Source organism: Chiloscyllium plagiosum, chromosome 15 (genome assembly GCF_004010195.1).
Source record: "Chiloscyllium plagiosum isolate BGI_BamShark_2017 chromosome 15, ASM401019v2, whole genome shotgun sequence".
Classification (NCBI taxonomy): domain Eukaryota; kingdom Metazoa; phylum Chordata; class Chondrichthyes; order Orectolobiformes; family Hemiscylliidae; genus Chiloscyllium; species Chiloscyllium plagiosum.
In genome coordinates, this window is record NC_057724.1 from 63,109,952 (window position 1) to 63,132,368 (window position 22,417).

General features: G+C 41.3%; 1 protein-coding gene across 1 annotated transcript in view; it reads left to right on the forward strand.

The window, feature by feature from the left end:
- The window catches only part of LOC122557387 (phosphatidylinositol 3,4,5-trisphosphate 5-phosphatase 2-like), a 146,769-nt gene that overhangs the window by 14,284 nt on the left and 110,068 nt on the right, over positions 1-22,417 (forward strand). The window contains exon 2 of the mRNA XM_043705046.1: positions 410-588. Within this exon, the coding sequence (XP_043560981.1) occupies positions 446-588 (143 nt within the window). The 5' untranslated portion in view covers positions 410-445. The remainder of the gene's footprint in view (positions 1-409; positions 589-22,417) is intronic.

Consider the following 22,417-nt stretch of genomic DNA (forward strand, 5'->3'; position numbering starts at 1 on the left):
GCTGGCCCAAAGTGTCATATAGCCAATGAAGTACTGTTGTAGTAAATTCACCTCAGTTATGTAACAAAACTGCGCAATCAATTTGCGCACAAATAACTATTTGGAAGTAACCAGCCAATCCATCCCAGTAATGTTGGTTGATGAATTAATATTAGCTGAGACACCAGGGAGAATTCCATTGCTGTTCTTTGAAACTGTGATATGGGACCTTTTGCATCTATCAGAAAGAGAAGAAAGCCATCCTCAACTGTACAACAGTAAACTAGATTTTGTCCTCAAATTGTCTACCTGCATCCTTCTTACTCTGCAACAACAGTGCAATCATGTGAACAATAATGACAGCACCAGTTTACAACTATTTACACATCTTCATTAACATCTTGCTGATGGCTTTTTTCTTTCCTTCCAGGGTTTCGCTGATCGGTTTGTATTGGGTGTGATCAGAATGGCTACAGCAGGTCCACCGTGGTATCACTTGGACATTAGCCGAGCTCAAGCTGAGGAACTGCTCGCCAAAGCTGGAATGGATGGGAGCTTCCTGGTGAGAGGCAGCGAGTCAGTGGTTGGAGCGTATGCACTTTGTCTGCTGTGAGTATTACTGAGCCTATTTGTGGAAGTACTAATGGTGATACAGGAAACTTCCAAAACAAATATTCTGATGTCTTGGCATCCACTTTGGATTTAGCATGTAAGGATTGGCAATGTTCAAGTGGGGCTGATGAATTGACCTCTGTTGTCTTTAGTTTATTTTGAAGTATGAGACTAAGGAAAAGCAAACTAGAAATGCAGGAGGAACCTTTTACTGAAAGGATGGTTTGGGTGATGAAATAAGAGATCTCTGTGGGTTTCGAGAACAAACTGAATACAATTTGCCAACAAATGGAGAAACATCAGGTGATCACTTTGGATGGATGGGATTGAAGAGGTCATTTCTACGATTGTTACTCAAGTTGCTGGAGTAGAAACTAGAGATGAGAAAATTGATTGGATATTTATTTATTCATTCAATGGATGTCAATTTTACAGTTTGGGCCAAACTGTAGCAGTATACTGCTGATCTGAACAGCTGCAGCCTATGTGGCATCATATTCCCACACATGATGAAGGTTTTCAAGATTATGAAGGACTAGGATGATGCATGTTGTGGGAGCTTAAATCATAGAATCCCTTCAGTGTGGAAACAGGCCCTTCGGCCTAACAAAGTCCACACTGACCCCCTGAAGAATATATCACCCAAACCCCTACGCTATCACTTTACATTTACCCCTAACACATTCCTGAACACTATGGGCAATTTAGCATGACCAATTCACCTTACCTGCACATTTTTGGACTGTGAGAGGAAACCAGAGCACCGTAAGGGAATCCATGCAGACACGGGAAGAATGTGCAAACTCCACATAGACACAGCCTGAAGCTGGAAACAAGCCTGAGTCCCTGGTGCTGTGAGGCAGCAGTGCCAGCCACTGAGCCACCATGCCACCCAGGTAGGCAGTCCATGGATAGATTAGCTCTATTTCTCAGCAACACCAGCAACAAGTGGGAACAGGATTGAAATTATCATAAAAGGACTTTAAATGGCGATTAAATAAACTCACACAAAGGGTGGTTATAACTTAGAACGTGCTGCAAAATGTTTTTGAAATAGAGCAAGGAAAGTTTCTCTAAAGGGAATTCATAAAGTATGGATAATGAACAGAGAATCCAGATTAGGCAAAATGAACCAGATTATCTTCTGATGTCCTACTGCCCCACCTTCCCTTTCTTGCCTCAGTGGGATCATACCCTGGCTCACTCTTCATTAGCAATGAGGCAAGAGAATGTGATAAGGGATTAGGGAATTGGACAGACCTCCAGCTTCAACCTCTTCTCTGAGAAAGAAAATCAGCTCTGGGGACAGTCCTGGAGAAAGCTACATTTTACTTTCAAATGAACTTCATAAAGCAACATTGAGAGAGGCCCAAAGGTATGTTGTTTGCTGTCGACCAATAAGAGTTAAGTTGGCACATAAAATTCAGTTGCCAAAGTAGGTCCCCTAAGCCTGCTTCAGTCTGTAGATATCAACCTAAGATTAGCTGGGTTAGCCAACATCAAATTAAATGGAAAGAAATGGGGAATAGAAATGAGGCTGCTGACAACCTAATGATTAGAAAGATCACTGGTTTTAATGTGTTTCCCTGCTTTGCTAAAGGAATATGTATGTGTTTACAGCAAGAATAGTAACTTAACACTAATAGACTGAATAGTCACAAAAAAAGCAGATGTTTTCTTTAAAAATAGATGCAGTGAATAGATGTAATAATGTGGATAATTTATCAGTTAACAATTAGTGATTGTGCAGTGTAAATGTCATTCAGTTGATTGAGCAACACAGGGTGATCTGGTGGCTCAGTGGTTAGCACTGGTGCCTCACAGCACCAGGGACCTAGGTTCAATCTCAGCCTCGGGTGACTGTCTGCGTAGAGTTTGCACATTTCCCTGTGTCTGTGTGGGTTTCCGCTGGGTGCTCTGGTTTCTTCCTACAATCCAAAGATGTGCAGGTCAGGTGAATTGGCTATGCTAAATTGTCTATCATAGTGATAGGCACATTAGTCAGGGGTAAATATAGGCTCGGGGAATGGGTCTGGCTGGGTTACTCTTTGGAGGGTTGGTGTGGACTTGTTGGGCTGAAGGGCCTGTTTCTCTCCAGTAGGGAATCTAATACAATCACAGAGCAAGCTAAAGCTGAGTTCATTAAAAGCAGGAGATGAGCTTCTTTCCAAAGAGAGATAACTAAGCCCTAACAACGTAATTGATTAAAACTAGCCATGGTAAGTGACATGTCTGTGATATTTACCAGTGATCAAACTAATCATTTGATAGAGACTGGATAGTGTCAAGTATTTGAATATCTAACTTCTTTGTATTGAAAGAGTGTCATAAAACACTTGCCTGACAGCATATTAGCTACATGTTGTGTAGTCGGAAGTGTATTGTTTTATTAATATTCAGAATAAACTGAACAGACCATGGAAAGTGGAAATAAATTCCTACAACTATAATCACAGTTAACTTTATATAGGTCAACTTATTATCTGGGCCTCTATCCCTGTGTTACATGATTTGCTAAGCTTTTGGTTTTATTTATTTATGGGATGTGATCACTAACGCTAACATTTGTTGTTCATCCCCAAATGCCCTGGACAATGTAGTAGTGAGCCACCTTATTGGTCTACAGCTACCCATATAGTGTAGGTACAGCCCTAGTGCTGAAAAATCTATGAATGTCAGTGTTGAATATTCTCTTCAACTGAGGACCCACAGCACATTTTGACCAGCAAACAAGGCATACAGAGGAAATCAAAGATCCTGCTCTAGGGGAGGGCAGACTGAACAGAAGTAAAATATTCATTCTCATATGGAAAGAATCCCAAAGATATGCTCTTTAAATTCCAAAGCTGGAAGCCAATGTGGTTTCATTGAGCCCTTGCCTCCATGTGAGAAACTGGGGCCTATCGCTTACCTCCCATGAGCTAGCAATACTTTTCTCATGGTAGCCTTGAGATGCTGGGCAATTCACTGGCTTCCCTCTGCGGTCCATTTTCATATGTGGAAAAGAAGAAGCCCAGTGGCATTTCTGACAGGGAGAAAGAGAATAGTAGTTGGTCTGTGAAGTAGCGGTGGACCTCACCACAACATATTCCTTCAAGCTTTAATGGTATCCTGCTCAGTTTAGGGTTAGATGGCAAAAAGCCATTGTGCAAAAGCTGTATACCACCTGATGGACGTATACGGCCAACTGTTATCCTGCTCTGCTATGCCTATGACATTGAAACACTTGGTTGTACTGTAGGTGTGTAGATTTAGTTGCAAACAGTCTATCAATATCTGTGTTTAAACCTATGAATATATCAACAGACTTCAGCTGCAGAACTGAATCAAATATCACTTAGCTCTGTCCAGTAATTCAAAAGGCCCCAGTATTTTCAAACACAAGTTGCAATTAAAAAAAAAGAAAATGTAAATTCAAAATTCAAATTTCTATTGAATTAATTTGATTGTGTTTGTGTCAGTGGAAATTTGAAATGCTATTTTTTAATTCAAATCATCAATTATCATTTTCATGAGCAAACCATTTTGCAATGCCAAAAGAAAACTTATCATTGTAATAAAGGTATTTCAAATGTTAATTTATCATCCTGAAACTGCAAAGAAACACTCAAAACATCACTTTAAACATATGAGTATGAATACTTTACTTCTGTTCGCTCTGCCCTCCCCTAGAGCAAAATCTTTGGTTTCCTTTGCATGCTCCGCTCGCTGGTCAAAAAGTGCAGAGACACCCAAACTCTCTCTTCAGGATATCTTCTTCCTATCAGCAGTTGAGAGGACACTTCTGAGTCTTTCTCCACAATCCAGGAGAGAGAGAGAGAGAGAGAGGTTTCAGTGGTATGAGTTAACATGGGAGAGGGGGGTTTACGATGTGTCAGAAGCTAAGCAGAGGTGTCCTCTTGCCGACAGCTCCTTGCCCATTGCCCATGCCTTCAATCAGCTACTGAGTGCATTTTATTGACGCATCCCTCCCTCCTCTCTCAAGCAATGTGCTCCACACTCTTTGGTCAGTCATGCAAACCACTTATCAGCAGACCCGCCTGGAGCTGGGTTTCTCCCAGCAATGGCAGGAAGACGTCATTAAGTAACAACTTAGAGATGACGCAAGAGACCATTTACAGGTCTCAATCAGCACTGAGCTGGGAGGGAACCTACTCAGAATGTAATTCTAGTAAAATCAAGATGATAGTGTGGTTCAGGCACACCCTCCCATACCATCTCATGAAACTGCTTTCTCACCTCCAGCCATGCCACCACTGGGAGCTCAAGATTCAGCTCCTCATCTTATTCCCTGCCCTTCCTTTACAGTCAGCAGCATGTCCTTTATGCAGCATGCCCTTAGCTTTCAAAATTATTGCCTTTTATGTGTCCCACCTTTATAGGGAGAGGGGTTTTCAAGTGTGTTGTAAGGGTGGCACAGTGGTTCAGTGGTTAGCAGTGCTGCCTCACAATACCAGGGACCAAGGTTTGATCCTACCCTCGGGCACCTGTCTGTGTGAAGCTTCCATGTTATCCCCATGTCTGCGTAGGTTTCCTTCAGATGTTCCAGTTTCCTCCCAGAGTCAAAAGATGTGCAAGTCGGTGGATTGGCCATGCTAAAGTGTCCAGAGATATGAGGCTAGGTGGATTAGCCATGGAAAATGTAGGGATAGGGCTGGGTCTGGGTGGGATACTCTTTATGGGCGTGGTGGTGGTTCAATGGGCTAAATGGCCTGCTTTCAAACTGTAGGGATTCTATGATCTTTCTTTCAATATCTCATCTTCGCACTTTTGAAATCAATTTATTTTCAATCATTCATACAGTGCGGATGTTGCTGATGGAGCATTTATTCAAATCTTGTTGTGATTGCAACAGATGGCAATACTGGACAAGAGATGGTCTAGGTGAAACATTGTTTGATAGATCTTTAACGGAATTTTGCAGTTGGTTATTGTGGTGGTTAGGTTGAACATGCATGAGGTTGCAAATGTTCTTTAACAAAAGGACACAGTCTATTGCATAAAAGAGAAATAGTAAATTTATATTACTTTTTTATTTAATATTTATGAAAATGACAGTTTAGGAAGATCTTAATACTTGCATCAAAACAAAGTTTCAATCTGCTTCCAAGGAATATCCTTTCACAAGTGCTCTATCCCAGAGAGATAGCACTCCTATATGCTACCTTTATTTTCTTGGTTGTTTGACTATTTCCAGTTCTCCTCTTTGGTATGATGAGACAGCTTTACAATTTGAAATTCCTATTCAAACTCTCATAGCTTGGAGTCTTCTCCAACTAAATCCCTTCAATTACAGTGACTGATCTCCTGAAATAGAAACTTGATTCTTCTGCTATGAGTGAGGAAGATTCTCTTCTAAACTGAACTCTTGAGTCATCCACAACAAGCTTTCTTGGATTCTTCATGTGGACGGACTGGTTACAAAGGCCCAACAGCATCTCTTCTTCCTCAGGCAGCTGAGGAAATTTGGCCTGACGGTGAATATCCTTGCCAACTTTTATGGGTGTGCCATCGAGAGCATTCTGTCTGGATGTATCACTACATGGTTATGTAACTGTACCATTCGAGATTGGAGACGGTTACAGAGAGTGGTGAACTCTGCCTGGACAATCACAAAAGCCCAACCTCCCATCTATAGAATCCATCTACCAGGCCCATTGTCAAGGAAAGGCCGCCAGCATTCTCAAAGGTCCATCCCACCCTGGCAATGTTTTTCTACAACCTCTACCATCGGGGAGAAGGTACAGAAGCCTGAACACACGCACCAGCCGGTTTCATAACAGTTTCTACCCTACTGTTAGAATACTGAATGGACTCACAACTCTTAACATTCGTCTGTACCTGTGTTTTTGTTTTTGCCAGTTTACCTGTTATTTACTTATCTATGCTACTTAACTCTTGATCTGCCTGTCTTGCTCACTAGACAAAGCTTTTCACTGTGCCTCAGTACACGTGACAATAAATTCAATTCAATTCAATTCAACTCAATTCAATTCATTTCAATTCAATTCAGTTCAGAACCAAAGTCAAAACTAACCTAATAGTCCCAATCTGTTCTCTTCATTGCAAATGCAGCAATGTAAACATTCCATAAATTAAGACCACATGCATCCAACTGAGCACTTAATATGCTTTCTTGGAAATAAAGTATTTAGGCCACTGTTCCACAGGACTTTCTGACCTGTTTAAAAAAGCAGTTATCTTCACAGAACTGAAACCAAAATCCATCCATCTTTTAAATAATAGATTCCCAATGGTAATATACATTATACATATTTATAACAATCCCTAATTGTACCTGCAAAGTTGGTGGTGAGCTAAAATCTTAACAACTGAGTGGTTTGCTATGCCATGTCAAGGGACAATTAATGGTCATTAATCCCTGATTGCGAACATAAACCCTGGAGTCACATAATAACCGCACCAAGTAAGGGCAGCAGATATAATTCATTGAAAAGTGACAAGAGAATCAGACAAGCTTTTGTAAATATCTGATAGCTTTTTTTCTTTATTCATTCACAGAATGAGGGTGTCACTGGCTAGGCAGCATTTAATACCCATCCCAGGCAGTTAAGAGTCAACCACATTGCTGAGGGTTTGGAGTCACATGAAGGCCAGACCGGGAAAGGATGTCAGTTTCCTTCCCTCAAGGACATTAGTGAATTAGTGAACCAGATGGGGTTTTTCCAGACATTCAGCAATGGATTCATGGTCATCATTAGATTCTTAATTACAGATATTTATTGAATTCAAAATCCACCATCTGCCATGGCGTGATTCAAGCCTGGGTTCCCAGAACATTATCTGGGTCTCTGGATTAACAGTCCAACAACAATACCTTAAGACCATCACTTCCCCATTAAATACTCACCATTACTGATAATAGTATTTTATTGTGGTAAATTTAAGCTCATGACTCACACTCCAAGCCTCTAGATGACCAGGACCATAACATAACTTATAGAATCACGGAGCCACACAGCACAGAAACAGACCCTTTGGTCCAACCAGTCCAAACTAAACTAGTCCTATCTGCCTGCTCCTGGACCATATCCCACTAAATCTTTCCTATTCATGTCCTTATCCGAATGTCTTTTTAACATAATTGTACCTAAATCCACACTTCCTCACAAAGTTCATTCCACACACAAAACATCCTCTGCGTAAAAAGAAATTCCTTCTCATGTCTTTTTTAAATCTCTCTCATCTCACCTTAAAAATGTGGTACCTGGTCTTGAAACTCCCCCATTCTAGAAAAAAGACAACTACCATTAACTCTATCTATACTTGTCATTATCTTAAAAAGTGCTCAGTGGTTACGGTTAATGTGCTCATGGTTCTTTAGGATGGCACAGTGGCTCAGTGGTTAGCACTGCAGCCTTACAGCACCAGAGACCTGGGTTCAATTCCAGCCTCGGGCAACTGTCTGTGTGGTGTTTGCACATTCTCCCTGTGTCTGCGTGGGTTTCCTCCGGGTGGTCTGGTTTCCTCCCAAAGTCCAAAGATGTGCAAGTTCGGTAGATTGGCCATGCTAAATTGCCCATTGTGTTAGGTGCATTAGTCAGAGGGAAATAGGTCTGGGTGGGTTACTCTCCGGATGGGTGGTGTGGACTTGTTGGGCCAAAGGGTTGGGAATCTTAAAAGAAACCTGCTCTCGGCTATTATCTCCATTCGGGATACAAACTGCACATAGTGTTTGCCATTGTTATTTCCTTATTTATTTACATTGTCCTTGATAATGACTAGCCAAGGCAGCCCTGACTATGTTCTCCTACATTCTTTCAAATTTTTCATCATAATTTGTCATATTATTCCACAATCTATCAGCAGCAATTTCACTGTTCTTCCTTCAATTCCTAAGTCCAGAGCCTTTTGTGTACAACAGCACAAACATGAATCCTAAGCTACACGATGAAACATGAATCAACAACAAATAAAGTACTTAATTGAAAACTGCATCTTTGTGTATTTTAATGATATAATTAACATACAATTAGCAATCAGCATCAGCTCACTTAGATCATCATTCCATAAGACATCGGAACACAAGGAGGCGATTCAGCCCATCAAGTTCGCTCCACCATTCAATGAGGTTGTGGCTGATCTGATAATCCTCTAGTCCACGTTCCTCCTTTTTCCCCATCGTCCTTAATTTCCTTACCATTTGACTTTTCCACTTTGAATATGGCACAATGACCCTGCCTCAACAGCCCTCTGCAGTAAAGAATTCCAGAGATTCAATATCCACTGAGATAAGAAATTCCTCCTCACGTCTGCCTTAAATGAGTGACCCCTTATTCTGAGACTATGCCTTCTGGTCCTAGACTCTTCCACAAGGGGAAACAACCTTGCTGCATATACCCTTTCATGTCCCTTAAGAATCCCCTAAGACTGCATTTTAATAGCCTTATAAACTATCTCAAACCCTTAGTCTTGGCTCTTTCACCCTCCTCCAAAAGGTTTCTGTTCCTGTCATCACAGTCCCTTCAGTTCAGCATGCCATCATCTGCAGGTGTCAATTGTGGTAGTTTATCATATTATTTTTCAAGGGCCTTGCATACCACACCTTTTGCAATTCTAGGGTCTGTGCTTTGTCTGGATTGTCTAAAGTTTCAAGTTCAAGAAAGACTTAGCTGTTGGAAATCCACATTTCCTAGTCTCAATTATGATTCTGAATTCTTCTACCATTATAGTGTGGCACTAAGTTGTAGCCTGAGCTGAGATCAGCTATGCACAGTGCAAAGATCGAAACTGAGTAATCAAGCCCTTAACTTGGTTTAAAGAGTTTTTGCAAAGTTGAGCTGAACTACATTAATAATTATTTGATTTAATCCTCTCAAAGAGTAGCAGCAATGGTCAGATTAGAGTCGTAGAGCTAGACAGCATGGAAACAAACTCTTTGGTCTAAGTTGTCCATGTCAAATAAGTTTTCCTAAGTAAGTGAGTCCCCTTTGTCTGCATTTGGCGCATATCCCTCTAAACCTTTCTTATTCATATGTCTATCCAAATGTCTTTTAAATGTTGTAACTGTATCTGCATCCATCAACTCTTTGGGTAGTACATTTCACACAAAAACCACCCTCTGTGTGAAAACATTTTATTTTTTGCAAACTCACGAAAATAAGACAAGTTTTTCTAATTTCCCATATTTGTTGTGATCAAAATTTTTTTTTTAGATGCAAGCGCCAGTTGCTGCTGCTGGGAAATTGAGAGTTACAGTAAATCTAAAGAAATATTTTCTTTGGGAAATTGTAAACTGCAAGTCCAGCTATCTAACCAGCGTGGTAATTGTACATGCTGTACAGTATTTTTCTCAGTGGAGACAGCACACCAACGCAGTTTTGAACACTCAGTGGCATTGAACATTGACTGCTTTTTGGGCCTAATACTTCCTGTATATAACAGAGATTGTCAGCGATGATAACACTTTGCATTTCCTCAAACAATTGTTAGCAACAGCTCCCCAACTGTTGATCAGTTCTTTCTTATCACCAATTTGAATAAACCTCAAGCAGGCACAATTTCTTCATTCTCCCCAATAACAATAATCAATTCAAGCTTGTCACATCCAAATGCATTATGGAATCATTGTAGAAATTTTCAGCTGCGATCCAAGCTGTTGCATTGGGAAACCAGAGCAGTCCATCTGTGCTGAGTAAGGTTCCAAAGACTGCACATCGACAAGCAGAAATATTAACCTATACAATTGGAAAACTCTTTACTTAGAATAGTGTCTTTGGACTTTTACATTGATGAGACATGGCTTCAGTATATATCATCTGAAAGACAGCATCTCCAACAACTTTCAAGCTTCAATATATGTCTAGATCGAGATGTGAAAGTGCTCTTATCTAAGCTGTGGGGATTGTTTAGAGTACAAAGGAAGTCAAACGACTGCAAGTATTTCACTCACAGTTGAATGGAAAGGATGTGGTCATTTTAAAATGTGTTGAATGTTGCTTCCATTTAACTGTTTCCACGCTGGCATCTAAAATTGGTGTCTTTGCTAAAAGTTTCCATTTCTCTTGCAATTGGTTAGTACTGTCATAAAAATCATTTACTCAGTAATCAGCATTTTAGATTGGCATTAAAAATATACAGGCAAGAGAAATAAAAGTTGTTTTTTAGATTATTTATTTACATTAAGACATAAATTGAATGCACAAATTGTATTCTTGCAAATGATACTGTTCCTCAGTATTTTTGTACAGTTTTCTTTTGTCTTTTAACTGACAAGATTAAAGTAAAATTAAAGTGAGAGGCACAGACCAAAGCAACTTCGACATTGAAATTTAAAGAAAAGTCTGGCTTTTTGCCTTGGAAGTACTTTGCATTTGGTTTAAATTACAGTTGAGCTGATCTTCTAAAACCGCAGTCATATTGTGTTGGAAGAGAATGGAGAGTAAATGATATCAAACTGACTTGCAACTGGATTAGAAGCACAAGATTAAATCAATGTTTAGCACACTTGGTGGAGACCTAGATAGCTTTTTCAGATGCTGTGTTTTTATTTAAAACTCAAGTTCAGATCTGAAGCAAGAAAGGGTGCTTTGGTGGAGTGCACAGAACATTGACAAGGCAAACTGTATTTCGGCCAACTTTGTCTTGCTGATCTCCTTCGATTTACAAACAGCAATGATATAATTTAATTGGTTAACTGACCATAAACCAGTTATTGACATAATCATAATTTTAGCCGAATCCTTTTTACAACCATTAAAATTTTTTTGTTCCATTGCAGCTATAATAGTTGCAATAGTGCAAAGATATCATGAGTCACAGATTTGATAACATGGCAGCTGAATTATTTGAATAGACTGCAGTTCTGAGAACTTGACCAAACCCATCCTCATGGATAGAATAATGGTCTTAAGATCATAAGACCATAAGACATAGGAGCAGACATTAGACCATTCAGTCCATCAAGTCTGCTCCGTCATTCAATCATGGCTGATAAGTTTCTCAAACCCCTTCTCTAACTTTCTGCCCATAACCTTTCATCCCTTTGACAATCAATAACCTATCTATCTCCATCTTAAATATACTCAATGACCTGGCCTCCACAGCCTTCTGTGGCAGTGAATTCCATAGATTCACAATTCTCTGGATGAAGAAGTTTCTCCTCGTCTCTGTTTTAAAGGGTTTTCCCGTACTCTAAGGCTGTGCCCTCAGGCTCAATCTCTCCTTCTAATGGAAATATCTTCCCAATGTCCACTCTGTCCAGACTGTTCAATATTCTGCAAGTTTCAATTATATACCTCCTCATCCTTCTAAGTTCCATCAAATATAGATCCAGAGTCCTCAAACATTCCTCATATGTTAAGACTTTCATTGCTGGAACCATTCTCATGAACCTCCTCTGGACCTGCTCCAGGGCCAGTACATGCTTCCTGAGATATGGGGCCCAAAATTGCTAACAGTACTCCCAATGCAGTCTGACCAGAACCTTATAGAGCCTCAGAAGACTATCCCTGCTTTTATATTCTAGTCATCTCAAAATAAATGCCAACAGTGTATTTGCCTTGCTAACTATCAACTCAATTGGTAAGTTTACCTGAGAGAAACCTAGACTAGGATTCCCAAGTCTCTTTGGACTTCATTTTTCTGAATTTTCTCCTCATTTAGGAAATATTCCACGCCTTGATTCTTTCTATCAAACTGCATTACCTCACACTTTCCCACATTGTACTCCATCTGTCATTTTTTTGCCCAATCTCCTAACCTATTCAAATCTTTCTTCAGCCTCCCTACCTCCTCAATACTACCTCTCCCTCTGCTATCTTTGTATCATCTGCACACTTAACAAGAATGACCTGAGTTCCTTAATCTAGATTGTTAATGTATAAAGTGAAAAGTTTGTGGTCCCAAAACTGAACCCTGTAGAACACTACTTGCACCGAATGCCATCCTGAGAAGGACCCTTTTTATCCCCGTTTCTACCCATGCTAGCACCTTGCCTCTAACACCATGGGCACTTATCTTAGTGAGCAGCCTCCTGTGTGGCACCTTGTTGAAGGCTTTTTGGAACTCCAGGTAGATAATATCCCTTGACTCTGTTTGGCCTAACCTGCTCATTACCTCCTCAAAGAATTCTAACAGATTTGTCAGGCATGACTGCCCCTTGATCAAACCATGCAGGCTTTGCCCTATTTTACCATGCACTTCCAAGTACTCAGAAAATTCATCCTTCACCATGGACTCCAAAATCTTACAACATAACTGAGGCTTGCTTACAAAGTTGTTTCTCAACTTCCCACAGACTATTGGGGTCTATAGTTCAATCCCAATGAGGTAATCATCCCTTTCTTACTTCTCAGTTCCACCCACATAACTTCCCTTGATGTATTCCCAGGAATATCTTACCTAAGTACAGCTGTAATGTTATTTTTAATCAAAAATGCAACACAGCCCTTTCTTACCCCCTTCCTATCCTTCCTATTCCATTTATATAACTGACTTGGATGTTAATATAGGAGGTATGGTTAATAAGTTTGCAGATAACACCAAAATTGGACATATAGTGGACAGTGAAGAAGGTTATCTTTGAGTACAGTGGGGCGTGATCAGATGGACCAATGGGCAGATGGAGTGGTAGATGGGAATTTAATTTAAATTTAATTTAATTTAGAGGTGCTGCATTTAGAAAGGTAAATCAATGCAGGACCTTTACACTTAATGGTAAGGTCCAGGAGAGTGCTGCTGAACAAAGGGACCTTGGAGTGCAGGTTCATAGTTCCTTGAAAATGGAGTCCAACGTAGACAGGATAGTGAAAAGGCATTTGGTATGCTTGCCTTTATTGTTCAGTGCATTGAGTACAGGAGTTGGGAGGTCATGTTCTGGCTGTACAAAACATTGGTTAGGCCACTTTTGGAATACTGCATGCAGTTTGGGTCTCCATGCTACATGAAGGACATTGTGAAACTTGAAAGGGCTCAGAAAAGATTTACAAGGATGTTGTCAGGTTTGGAGGGTTTGAGCTATAGGGAGAGGTTGAATAGGTTTGGGCTGTTTTCCCTGGAGTGTTGGAGGCTGAGGGGTGACCATATAGAGGTTAATAAAATCATGAGGCGCATGGATAGGTTGAACAGATGAATTCTTTTCCTTAGGGTGGGAGAGTCCAAAACTTGATAGCATAGGTTTAGGGTGAGAGGGGAAAGACTTAAAAGGGACCGAAGGGGCAACTTTTTCATGCAGAAGCTGGTGATGTATGGAATGAGCTGCCAGAGGAAGTGATGGAGGCTGGTACAATTACAGCATTTAAAGCATCTGGATGGGTATATGATTAGGAAGGATTTGGAGGAAATGGGCCAAATGCTGACAAATGGGACTAGATTAATTTAGGATATCTGGTCAGCATGGACGAGTTGGACTGAAGGGTTTGTTTCCGTGCTGTACATCTCTATGACTCTATTAGACAGACATGTTTCTTTTCTCCTTTGGACTTGGGGCATCTAGAAAATTAAGCTGCATTTCTCAAGTTTCTAATGAAGTTATATGTTCCAAAACACTTTCATGGGTTCATTATCAAACACATTTTGCAACTAGCCAGCTAAGGGATATTATGACAAATTTGTGAAGGAGATGGGATTTAAATACCAGAAAGGTTCAGTAAGGCAAATTCCCAAGTTGAAACATCTTATTTCGATTTCTGCTGCAAGGACAGAGTCACAGCAGCACTGTCTGTGTTGCTTTCTACATATATTTTCAGAATATAGAACAGTATAGCAATAGAACAGGCCCTTCGGCCCACCCTGTCAGTACCAACCATGATGCAATTCTATAGTAATCCCCTCTGCATCTTCCTCTATTTTCATGTGTCAGTCTAAACACCTCATAAATGTTGCTATTGTACCTGCTTTTATCACCTCCACTGGATGTGTTCCAGACATCTACTATTCTCTTACATAAAAAAATTTGTTTTGCGCATCTACTTTAAATTCTCCCCCTCTCACTTTAAACCTTTTTCTCCTAGTATTTGTCATTTCCACCCTTGGAAAAAGACTCTAACTATCCACCCTCACCATGTCTCTGATAATTTTATGTATTTCTATCAGGTTGCTCTTCAGCCTCCAATGCTCTAATGAAAACAATCCAAGTTTTTCCAAGCTCTCCTTACAGCTAATACACTCCAATTCAAGCAACATCCTGGTAAACCTCTTTTGCATCTTCTCCAAAGCCTCCATATCCTTTCTATAGTGTGACGACCAGAATTGCGTACAATACTCCAAATGTGGCCAAAGTTTTACACAGCTGCAACATGACTTGCCAACCTTTCTACTCAATGCCCTGACCAATAAGGTAAGAGTGCTGTATGCCTTTCTTACCACCTTTATCCACTTGTGTTGTTACTTTCAGGGAACCTTGGACTTACACTCCAAGGTCCCTTTATTTGTCAATGCTACCCTGCCATTTACATATAGTTTCCTCTTGGATTTGACCTCCAGAAATGCATCACCTCACACTTGTCCAGATTAAACTCCATGTGCCATTTCTCCACCCACATTTCCAACTGTTCTATACCCTGCTGCATCCTTTGACAACCTTCCTCACTATCTGCAACTTTACTCATTTCCATGTTGTCTGCAAACTTACTGAACAGACCATCTACATTTTCATCCAAATCATTTATAACTATCATCATTGGAATCTTATAATCTATGTTGATGAAAATAATTGAAATGAAATGGAACATTTTTCAATAATTAATTACACAAGAAATAAAACAAAGTCAATTCATCAATTGGAGGATAAGGTATTTTTTTTCTGAGGAAAACCAAAGGTTCTTTGTAGGAGTAGGAAAAATTGTTGCCTTTTGTTTACAAGAACTCATTGGATTCAGGGATTTCAGAAGCATTCAAGTGGATTGGAAAGCTACAAATGTGATACCACTGAGCTGATCAGGAGGATTTAAACTAGTAAGGTGGGGTGTGGGACCCAGGGAGATAGTGAGGTAAGAGACCAATCTGAGACTGGTACAGTTGAGAGTCAAACAGTCAGGACAGGCAGGGACAAGATACGACTAATAAATTAAACTGCATTTATTTCAATGGAAGGGGCCTAACAGAGAAGGCAGATAAACTCAGGGCATGGTGAGGAACATGGGACTGGGATTTTAGATTTTATTCCCTACAGTGTGGAAACAGGCCCTTTGGCCCAACAAGTCCACACTGACCCTCCGGAGAGCAACCCACCGAGACCTATTCCCCTACCTTTATCCCTGACTAATGCACCTAACATTATGGGCAATTTAGCATGGCCAATTCACCTACCCTGCACATCTTTGGATTGTGGGAGGAAACCAGAGCATCCGGACGAAACCCACGCAGACACGGGGAGAATGTGCAAACTCCACACAGACAGTCACCCGAGGCTGGAATTGAACCTGGGACGGTGGTGCTGTGAGGCAGCAGTGCTAACCACTGAGCCACCATGCCGCCCCAATTACAGAAACATGGCTCAAGGATGGGCAGGACTGGCAGCTTAATGTTCCAGGATACAAATGCTACAGGAAGGATAGAAAGGGAGGAAAGAGGGGAGGGGGAGTGGCGTTTTGTGATAAGGGATAGCATTACAGCTGTGCTGAGGGAGCATATTCCTGGAAATACATCCAGGGAAGTTATTTGGGTGGAACTGAGAAATAAATATTATAAACCTCCTAATAGTCAGAGGGAAATTAAGAAACAAACTTGTAAGGAGATCTCAGCTATCTATAATAGGGTGATTATGGTCGGGGATTTTAACTTCCCAAACATAGACTGGGACTGCCATAGTGTTAAGGGTTTAGATGGAGAGGAACTTGTTAAGTGTGTACAAGACAATTTTCTGATTCAGTATGTGGATGTATCTTCTAGAGAAGGTGCAAAACCTGACCTACTCTTGGGAAATAAGGCAGGGCAGGTGTCTGAGGTGTCATCAGTGGGGGAGCACTTTGGAGCCAGCAACCATAATTCTATTAGATTTAAAATAGTGATGGAAAATAGTGATAGTTCAGATCTAAAAGTTGTAGTTCTGAATTGGAGAAAGGCCAATTTTAATGGTATTAAGCAAGAACTTTCAAAAGCTGATTGGGGGCAGATGTTCACAGGTAAAGGGATGGATGGAAAATGGGATGCCTTCAGAAATGGGATAATGAGAACTCAGAGAAAGTATATTCCTGTTCGGGTGAAAGGAAAGGCTGGTAGTTATAGGGAATGCTGGATGGTTAAAGAAACTGAGGGTTTTGTTAAGAAAAAGAAGGAAGCATATGTAAGGTATAAACAGGATAGATCGAGTGAATCCTTAGAAGACTATAAAGGAAGTAGGAGTATACTTAAGAAGGAAATCAGGAGGGCAAAAAGGGGACATGAGATAGCTTTGGCAAATAGAATTAAAGCGAATCCAAAGGGTTTTTACAAATACGTTAAGGACAAAAGGATAACTAGGGAGAGAATAGGGCCCCTCAAAGATCAGCAAGGCAGCCTTTGTGTGGAGCCGTAGAAAATGGGGGAGATACTAAATGAGTATTTTGCATCAGTATTTACTGTGGAAAAGGATATGGAAGATATAGAAAGTAGCGAAATAGATGGTGACACCTTGCAAACTGTCCATATTACAGAGGAGGAAGTGCTGGATGGCTTGAAATGCATAAAGGTGAATAAATCCCCAGGACCTGATCGGGTGTACCCCAGAACTCTGTGGGAAGCTAGGGAAGTGATTGCTGGGCCTCTTGCTAAGATATTTGTATCATCGATAGTCACAGGTGACGTGCCGGAAGACTAATGTGGTGCCACTGTTTAAAAAGGGTGGTAAGGACAAGCCAGGGAACTATAGACCAGTGAGCCTGACATCAGTGGTAGACAAGTTGTTGGAGGGGATCCTGAGGGGCAATGTGCACATGTATTTGGAAAGACAAGGGCTGATTAGGGATAGTCAACATGGCTTTGTGCATGGGAAATCATGTCACACACTCAGGCGACTAACTGTGTGGAGTTTGCACATTCTCCCAGTGTCTGTGTGGGTTTCCTCTGGTGCTCCGGTTTCCTCCCATAGTCGAAAAATGTGCAGGTTAGGTGAATTGGCCATGCTAAATTGCCCATAGTGTTAGGTGAAGGGGTAAATGTAGGGGAATGGGTCTGGGTGGGTTGCGCTTCGGCAGGTCGGTGTGGACTTATTGGGCCGAAGGGCCTGTTTCCACACTGTAAGTAATCTAATCTAATCGAATCTAATCAAACTTGATTGAGTTTTTTGAAGAAGTAACAAAAAGGTTTGATGAGGGCAGAGCAGTAGATGTGATCTATATGGACTTCAGTAAGGCGTTCGACAAGGTTCCCCATGGGAGACTGGTTAGCAAGGTTAGATCTCACAGTAAAAAGGGATACAGAATTGGCTCAAAGGTAGAGGGTGGTGGTGGAGGGTTGTTTATCAGACTGGAGGCCTGTAACCAGTGAAGTGCCACAAGGATTGATGCTGGGTCCTCCACTTTTTGTCATTTACATAAATGATTTGGATGCCAGTATAAGAGGTACAGTTGGTAGGTTTGCGGATGACACCAAAATTGGAGGTGTAGTGGACTGTGAAGAGGGTTACCTCAGATTACACAGGACCTTGATCAGATGGGCCAGTGGGCCGAGAAGTGGCAGATGGAGTTTAATTCAGATAAATGCGAGGTGCTGCATTTTGGGAAAGCAAATCTTAGCGGCACTTATACACTTAATGGTAAGGTCCTAGAGAGTGTTGCTGAACAAAGACACCTCTGAGTGCAGATTCATAGCTCCTTGAAAGTGGAGTCACAGGTAGATATGATAGTGAAGAAGGCGTTTGTTATGGACAGAGTATTGAGTACAGGAGTTGGGACATCATGTTGCAGCTGTACAGGACATTGGTTAGGCCACTGTTGGAAGATTGTGTACAATTCTGGTCTCCATTCTATCAGAAAGATGTTGAACTTAAAAGGGTTCAGAAAAGATTTACAAGGGTGTTACCAGGGTTGGGGGATTTGAGCTATAAGGAGAGGCTGAACAGGCTGGTTCTGTTTTCCCTGGAGCGTCAGAGGCTGAGGGGTGACCATATGGAGGTATACAAAATTATGAGGGGCATGGATAGGATAAATAGACAAAGTCCTTTTCCTGGTGTCGGGGAGGGCATAGGTATAGGGTGAGAGGGGAAAGATATAAAAGGGACCTAAGGGGCAACTTTTTCATGCAGAGGGCGGTACATGTATGGAATGAGCTGGCGGAGGAAGTGGTGGAGGCTGGTAAAATTGCAACATTTAAAAGGCATTTGGATGGGTTTATGAATAGGAAGGGTTTGGAGGGATATGGGCCAGGTGCTGGCAGACGCGACTAGATTGGGTTTGGACATCTGGTTGGCATGGACGGGTTGGACCGAAGGGTCTGTTTCCATGCTGTACGTCTCTATGACTCTAGACTCTACATTCAAGAAGTGAACTGAAAATGTGTTGCTGGAAAAGCGCAGCAGGTCAGGCAGCATCCAGGGAACAGGAGAATCTACGTTTCGGGCATAAGCCCTTCTTCAGGAAGGGCCCGAAATGTCAATTCTCCTGTTCCCTGGATGCTGCCTGACCTGCTGCACTTTTCCAGCAACACATTTTCAGCTCTGATCTCCAGCATCTGCAGACCTCACTTTCTCCATTCAAGAAGTGAAGGAAACACAATGTAGGAGCATAACATCCATCATCTGTAGGACGAAATAGCAAAACTTCTAGAAACACTTAACACAATAAAAGAATTGTAAAAGGGAAATAATATTTAACAAATTTGCCAAAGTTCTTTAAGGATATAGCAAGCAGAGCTGATAAAGGGGGACTGGTAGATGTAGTGCATTTGGATTTCCAGAAGACATTCAATAAGGTACGAGATAAAAGGTTCTTACACAATATTGAATTAGCATGCACTAAGTGTCAGTTAACACACAGCCAACAGAGTCAGGATTAATCAGCTTCGAAAGATATTACTAGTGGAAGGTCACAAGGATAAGTCTTAGGGCCTCAGTTATTTATGATCAAATGGTAATGAATTGGAGGAGGGGACAGAATCTAAATTTTCTGATGATACAAAATTATGTGGTAGGGCCTATTGAGATGAGGACATACAGAATTCGCAAGGGGATATACGGTAGATAGATTGAGGAGTGATCAAAAGCCTAGCCTGTGGAGTTTAATGTAGGTAAATACATTTTGGTGGGAAGAATTAATAGGTAAACTATTATTTAAATGGAGGGAGACTCCAAAAAAAGTGCATCACAAAAAGATCAATTGTTCTTATGGATGACACGCAAAAAGGTTCCCATGCAGATGCAGAAAGTAATTAAAAAGGCAAATTGAACCTTGGTCTCTATTGTTAGTGAGTTGTGGTTTAACAAGGTGGAAGTTTTATGACAACTATACAGGGTGTTGATGAGGCCACATCTGGAATACTCTGTGCAGTTTTTATCCCTGTTCTTAAGAAAGGATACATTGGCAATGGAGGCACTTCTAAAGAGATTCATTAGGCTGATTCCTAGAATGCAGGAGTTGATTTATGAATCACGGTTAAATAAAGTGGGCTTTCATTCATTAGATTTTAGAAGAATGAGGTGTGATCGAATTGAAACATCCAAGATTCTTGACAGGGTAGATGTGGAGAATTTATTTCCACTTGTGGGGAATCTTAACAGTTACAGAATAAGGAGAGACTCATTTAAAACTGAGAGGTGAAGAAATTCCTTCTCCCAGAGGTCAACCAATGTTTGGAATTGTCTGCCCCAATGGGTCCTGGAAGTTTAATCCCTGGAAGTATTTAAAGAGGAAGTAGATAGATTTTACAAGTGACAGGGATTTGAGGATTACGCTGAGCAGTCATGAAAGCTGAGTTGATCTTGTTGATGTGCAGTGTGGAGGTGGGGCTTTATTTCTTGTATCAATTTATGGCAATTATCAGATCTATGGCATTGCCAGATATTCAATGAAGTGTTCCAACAGGGACAATTCTTTCCTTGATCTTTTTAAACCTGATGTTTTACACATTTTTTTAAATCACTTAAGTGATTCGTTATGGTGTTGAATTCACAATTACCTTGAAGTCTCTGATTTGATATATCAGTTTACTTTCCCACATAAATCACTCCTTAAAGCTTTCTGCACTAGGGACAATTAACCCATGCCCAAAAGAAATTGGATTGAATCTGCTTAAATGTATTCCTTACAGAGGTCCTGACAGCACAGAGATGGAGTATGTTTCTAATCTGTAAGAGGGCAACAGATATGAACCCAAGTTGAAAGGTCAAAGGTAATATCTAACATTAGCGCAGTATAAGCTTTAACAGAGCCCATACAGTGGGCAAGGTGACAGACCAGCTTGCATAACTACAGACAAAGTCATGCAGTTTCTTTCTGCAAGTGAGAAAAGTGATTCCTCTTCAGTCAGTAGTGAGAATGCAGGGAATCTACCTGCTGGTTAAAGGGTTATTATTGCGTCACTAAAAGGCCATTATCTCTAAACTCTCAGGGATTTAGTGGTGGCTCAGGGAATCTTTTGAACTGGGACAGGGTGCCCCAAGTTAGATTTCCATTCTGGGGTTGGGGGGGGTTGGGGGGGTGTTGGTGGGGAGGGCGGGTGGGGGGGGGGTTGGGAAGCGGTGGTAAGAGAAAGGGTGTTTGTAGTCAGGTTGGGTGACCCAAGAAACACTGTGGAGGATGCCAGGTACAAGACCAGGCTAACCCAACTTGACACAACAGTTGTCTTTTGAGGCTGTGCAAAACAACCTCCACAAATCAGCCCTCATCTAAAGCAACAATTCACCTCTCCCAGACACTGCCATCTTATGCCCCCTCCCTCCAACATGGCCTTTCATACCTTCCATGCTGATCTACACATCTGTGCCCATCCTCTAGGCAACATCTTGACACCAAGAACAGCAATGTAAGAATCCTACTCATTGACTACAGTTCAGCCTTCAACACTATTACCCCTCATGACTGATTACTAAACTTAGTGATCTCAGACTAAGCTCCACTCTCTGCAACTGGATCCTCAGATTTCTGACCCACAGGCCTCAATCAGTGAAGATTGGGGACAATATTTCATCTCTCTAACACTCAACACTGGAGCACACCAGGGGTGCGTACTCAGCTCCCTACTGTACTTACTATCCATGACTGCATTGCCAAATACCAGACTAATGCCATTTACAATTTTGTCGCCATCTGAGATGCGACCACCATAGTTGATCAAATCTCAGATGGCTCAACTGAGAGACTACACACAGGAGGTGGAAGACCTGGAAATATGGTGCACTGAGAACAACCTAGCTCTTAGTGCTAGCAAAACCAAGGAACTCATTATTGGCTTTCAGAGGGATGTTACTTATGCCCCCTCTACACATTAACAGCACAGAGGTGGAACGAGTGGAGAGTGTCAAGCTTCTGGAGTGGTCATCCACAGGTTTTCTTGGATACTCTTCATGTGGGTGCACTGGTTACAAAGGCCAAACTATGTCTCTTCTTTCTCAGGCAGCTGAGAAAATTTGGCATGATGGCGAATACCCTTGCCAACTTTTACAGGTGAGCCATCAAGAGCATTCTGTCTGCGTGTATCACTACCTGGTATGGCAACTGTACCATTCAAGATCAGAGACTATTACAGAGAGTGGTGAATTCAGCTCGGATAATCACAAAAGCCAACCTCCCATCTATAGCATCCATCTACCAGGCCCACTGTCAAGCAAAGGCCGCCAGCATTCTCAAAGATCCATCCCACCCTGGCAATGCTTTACTATTGAAGAAAAGGTACAGAAGCCTGAAAACACTCACCAACTGGTTTCAAAACAGTTTCCACCCTACTGTTGTTA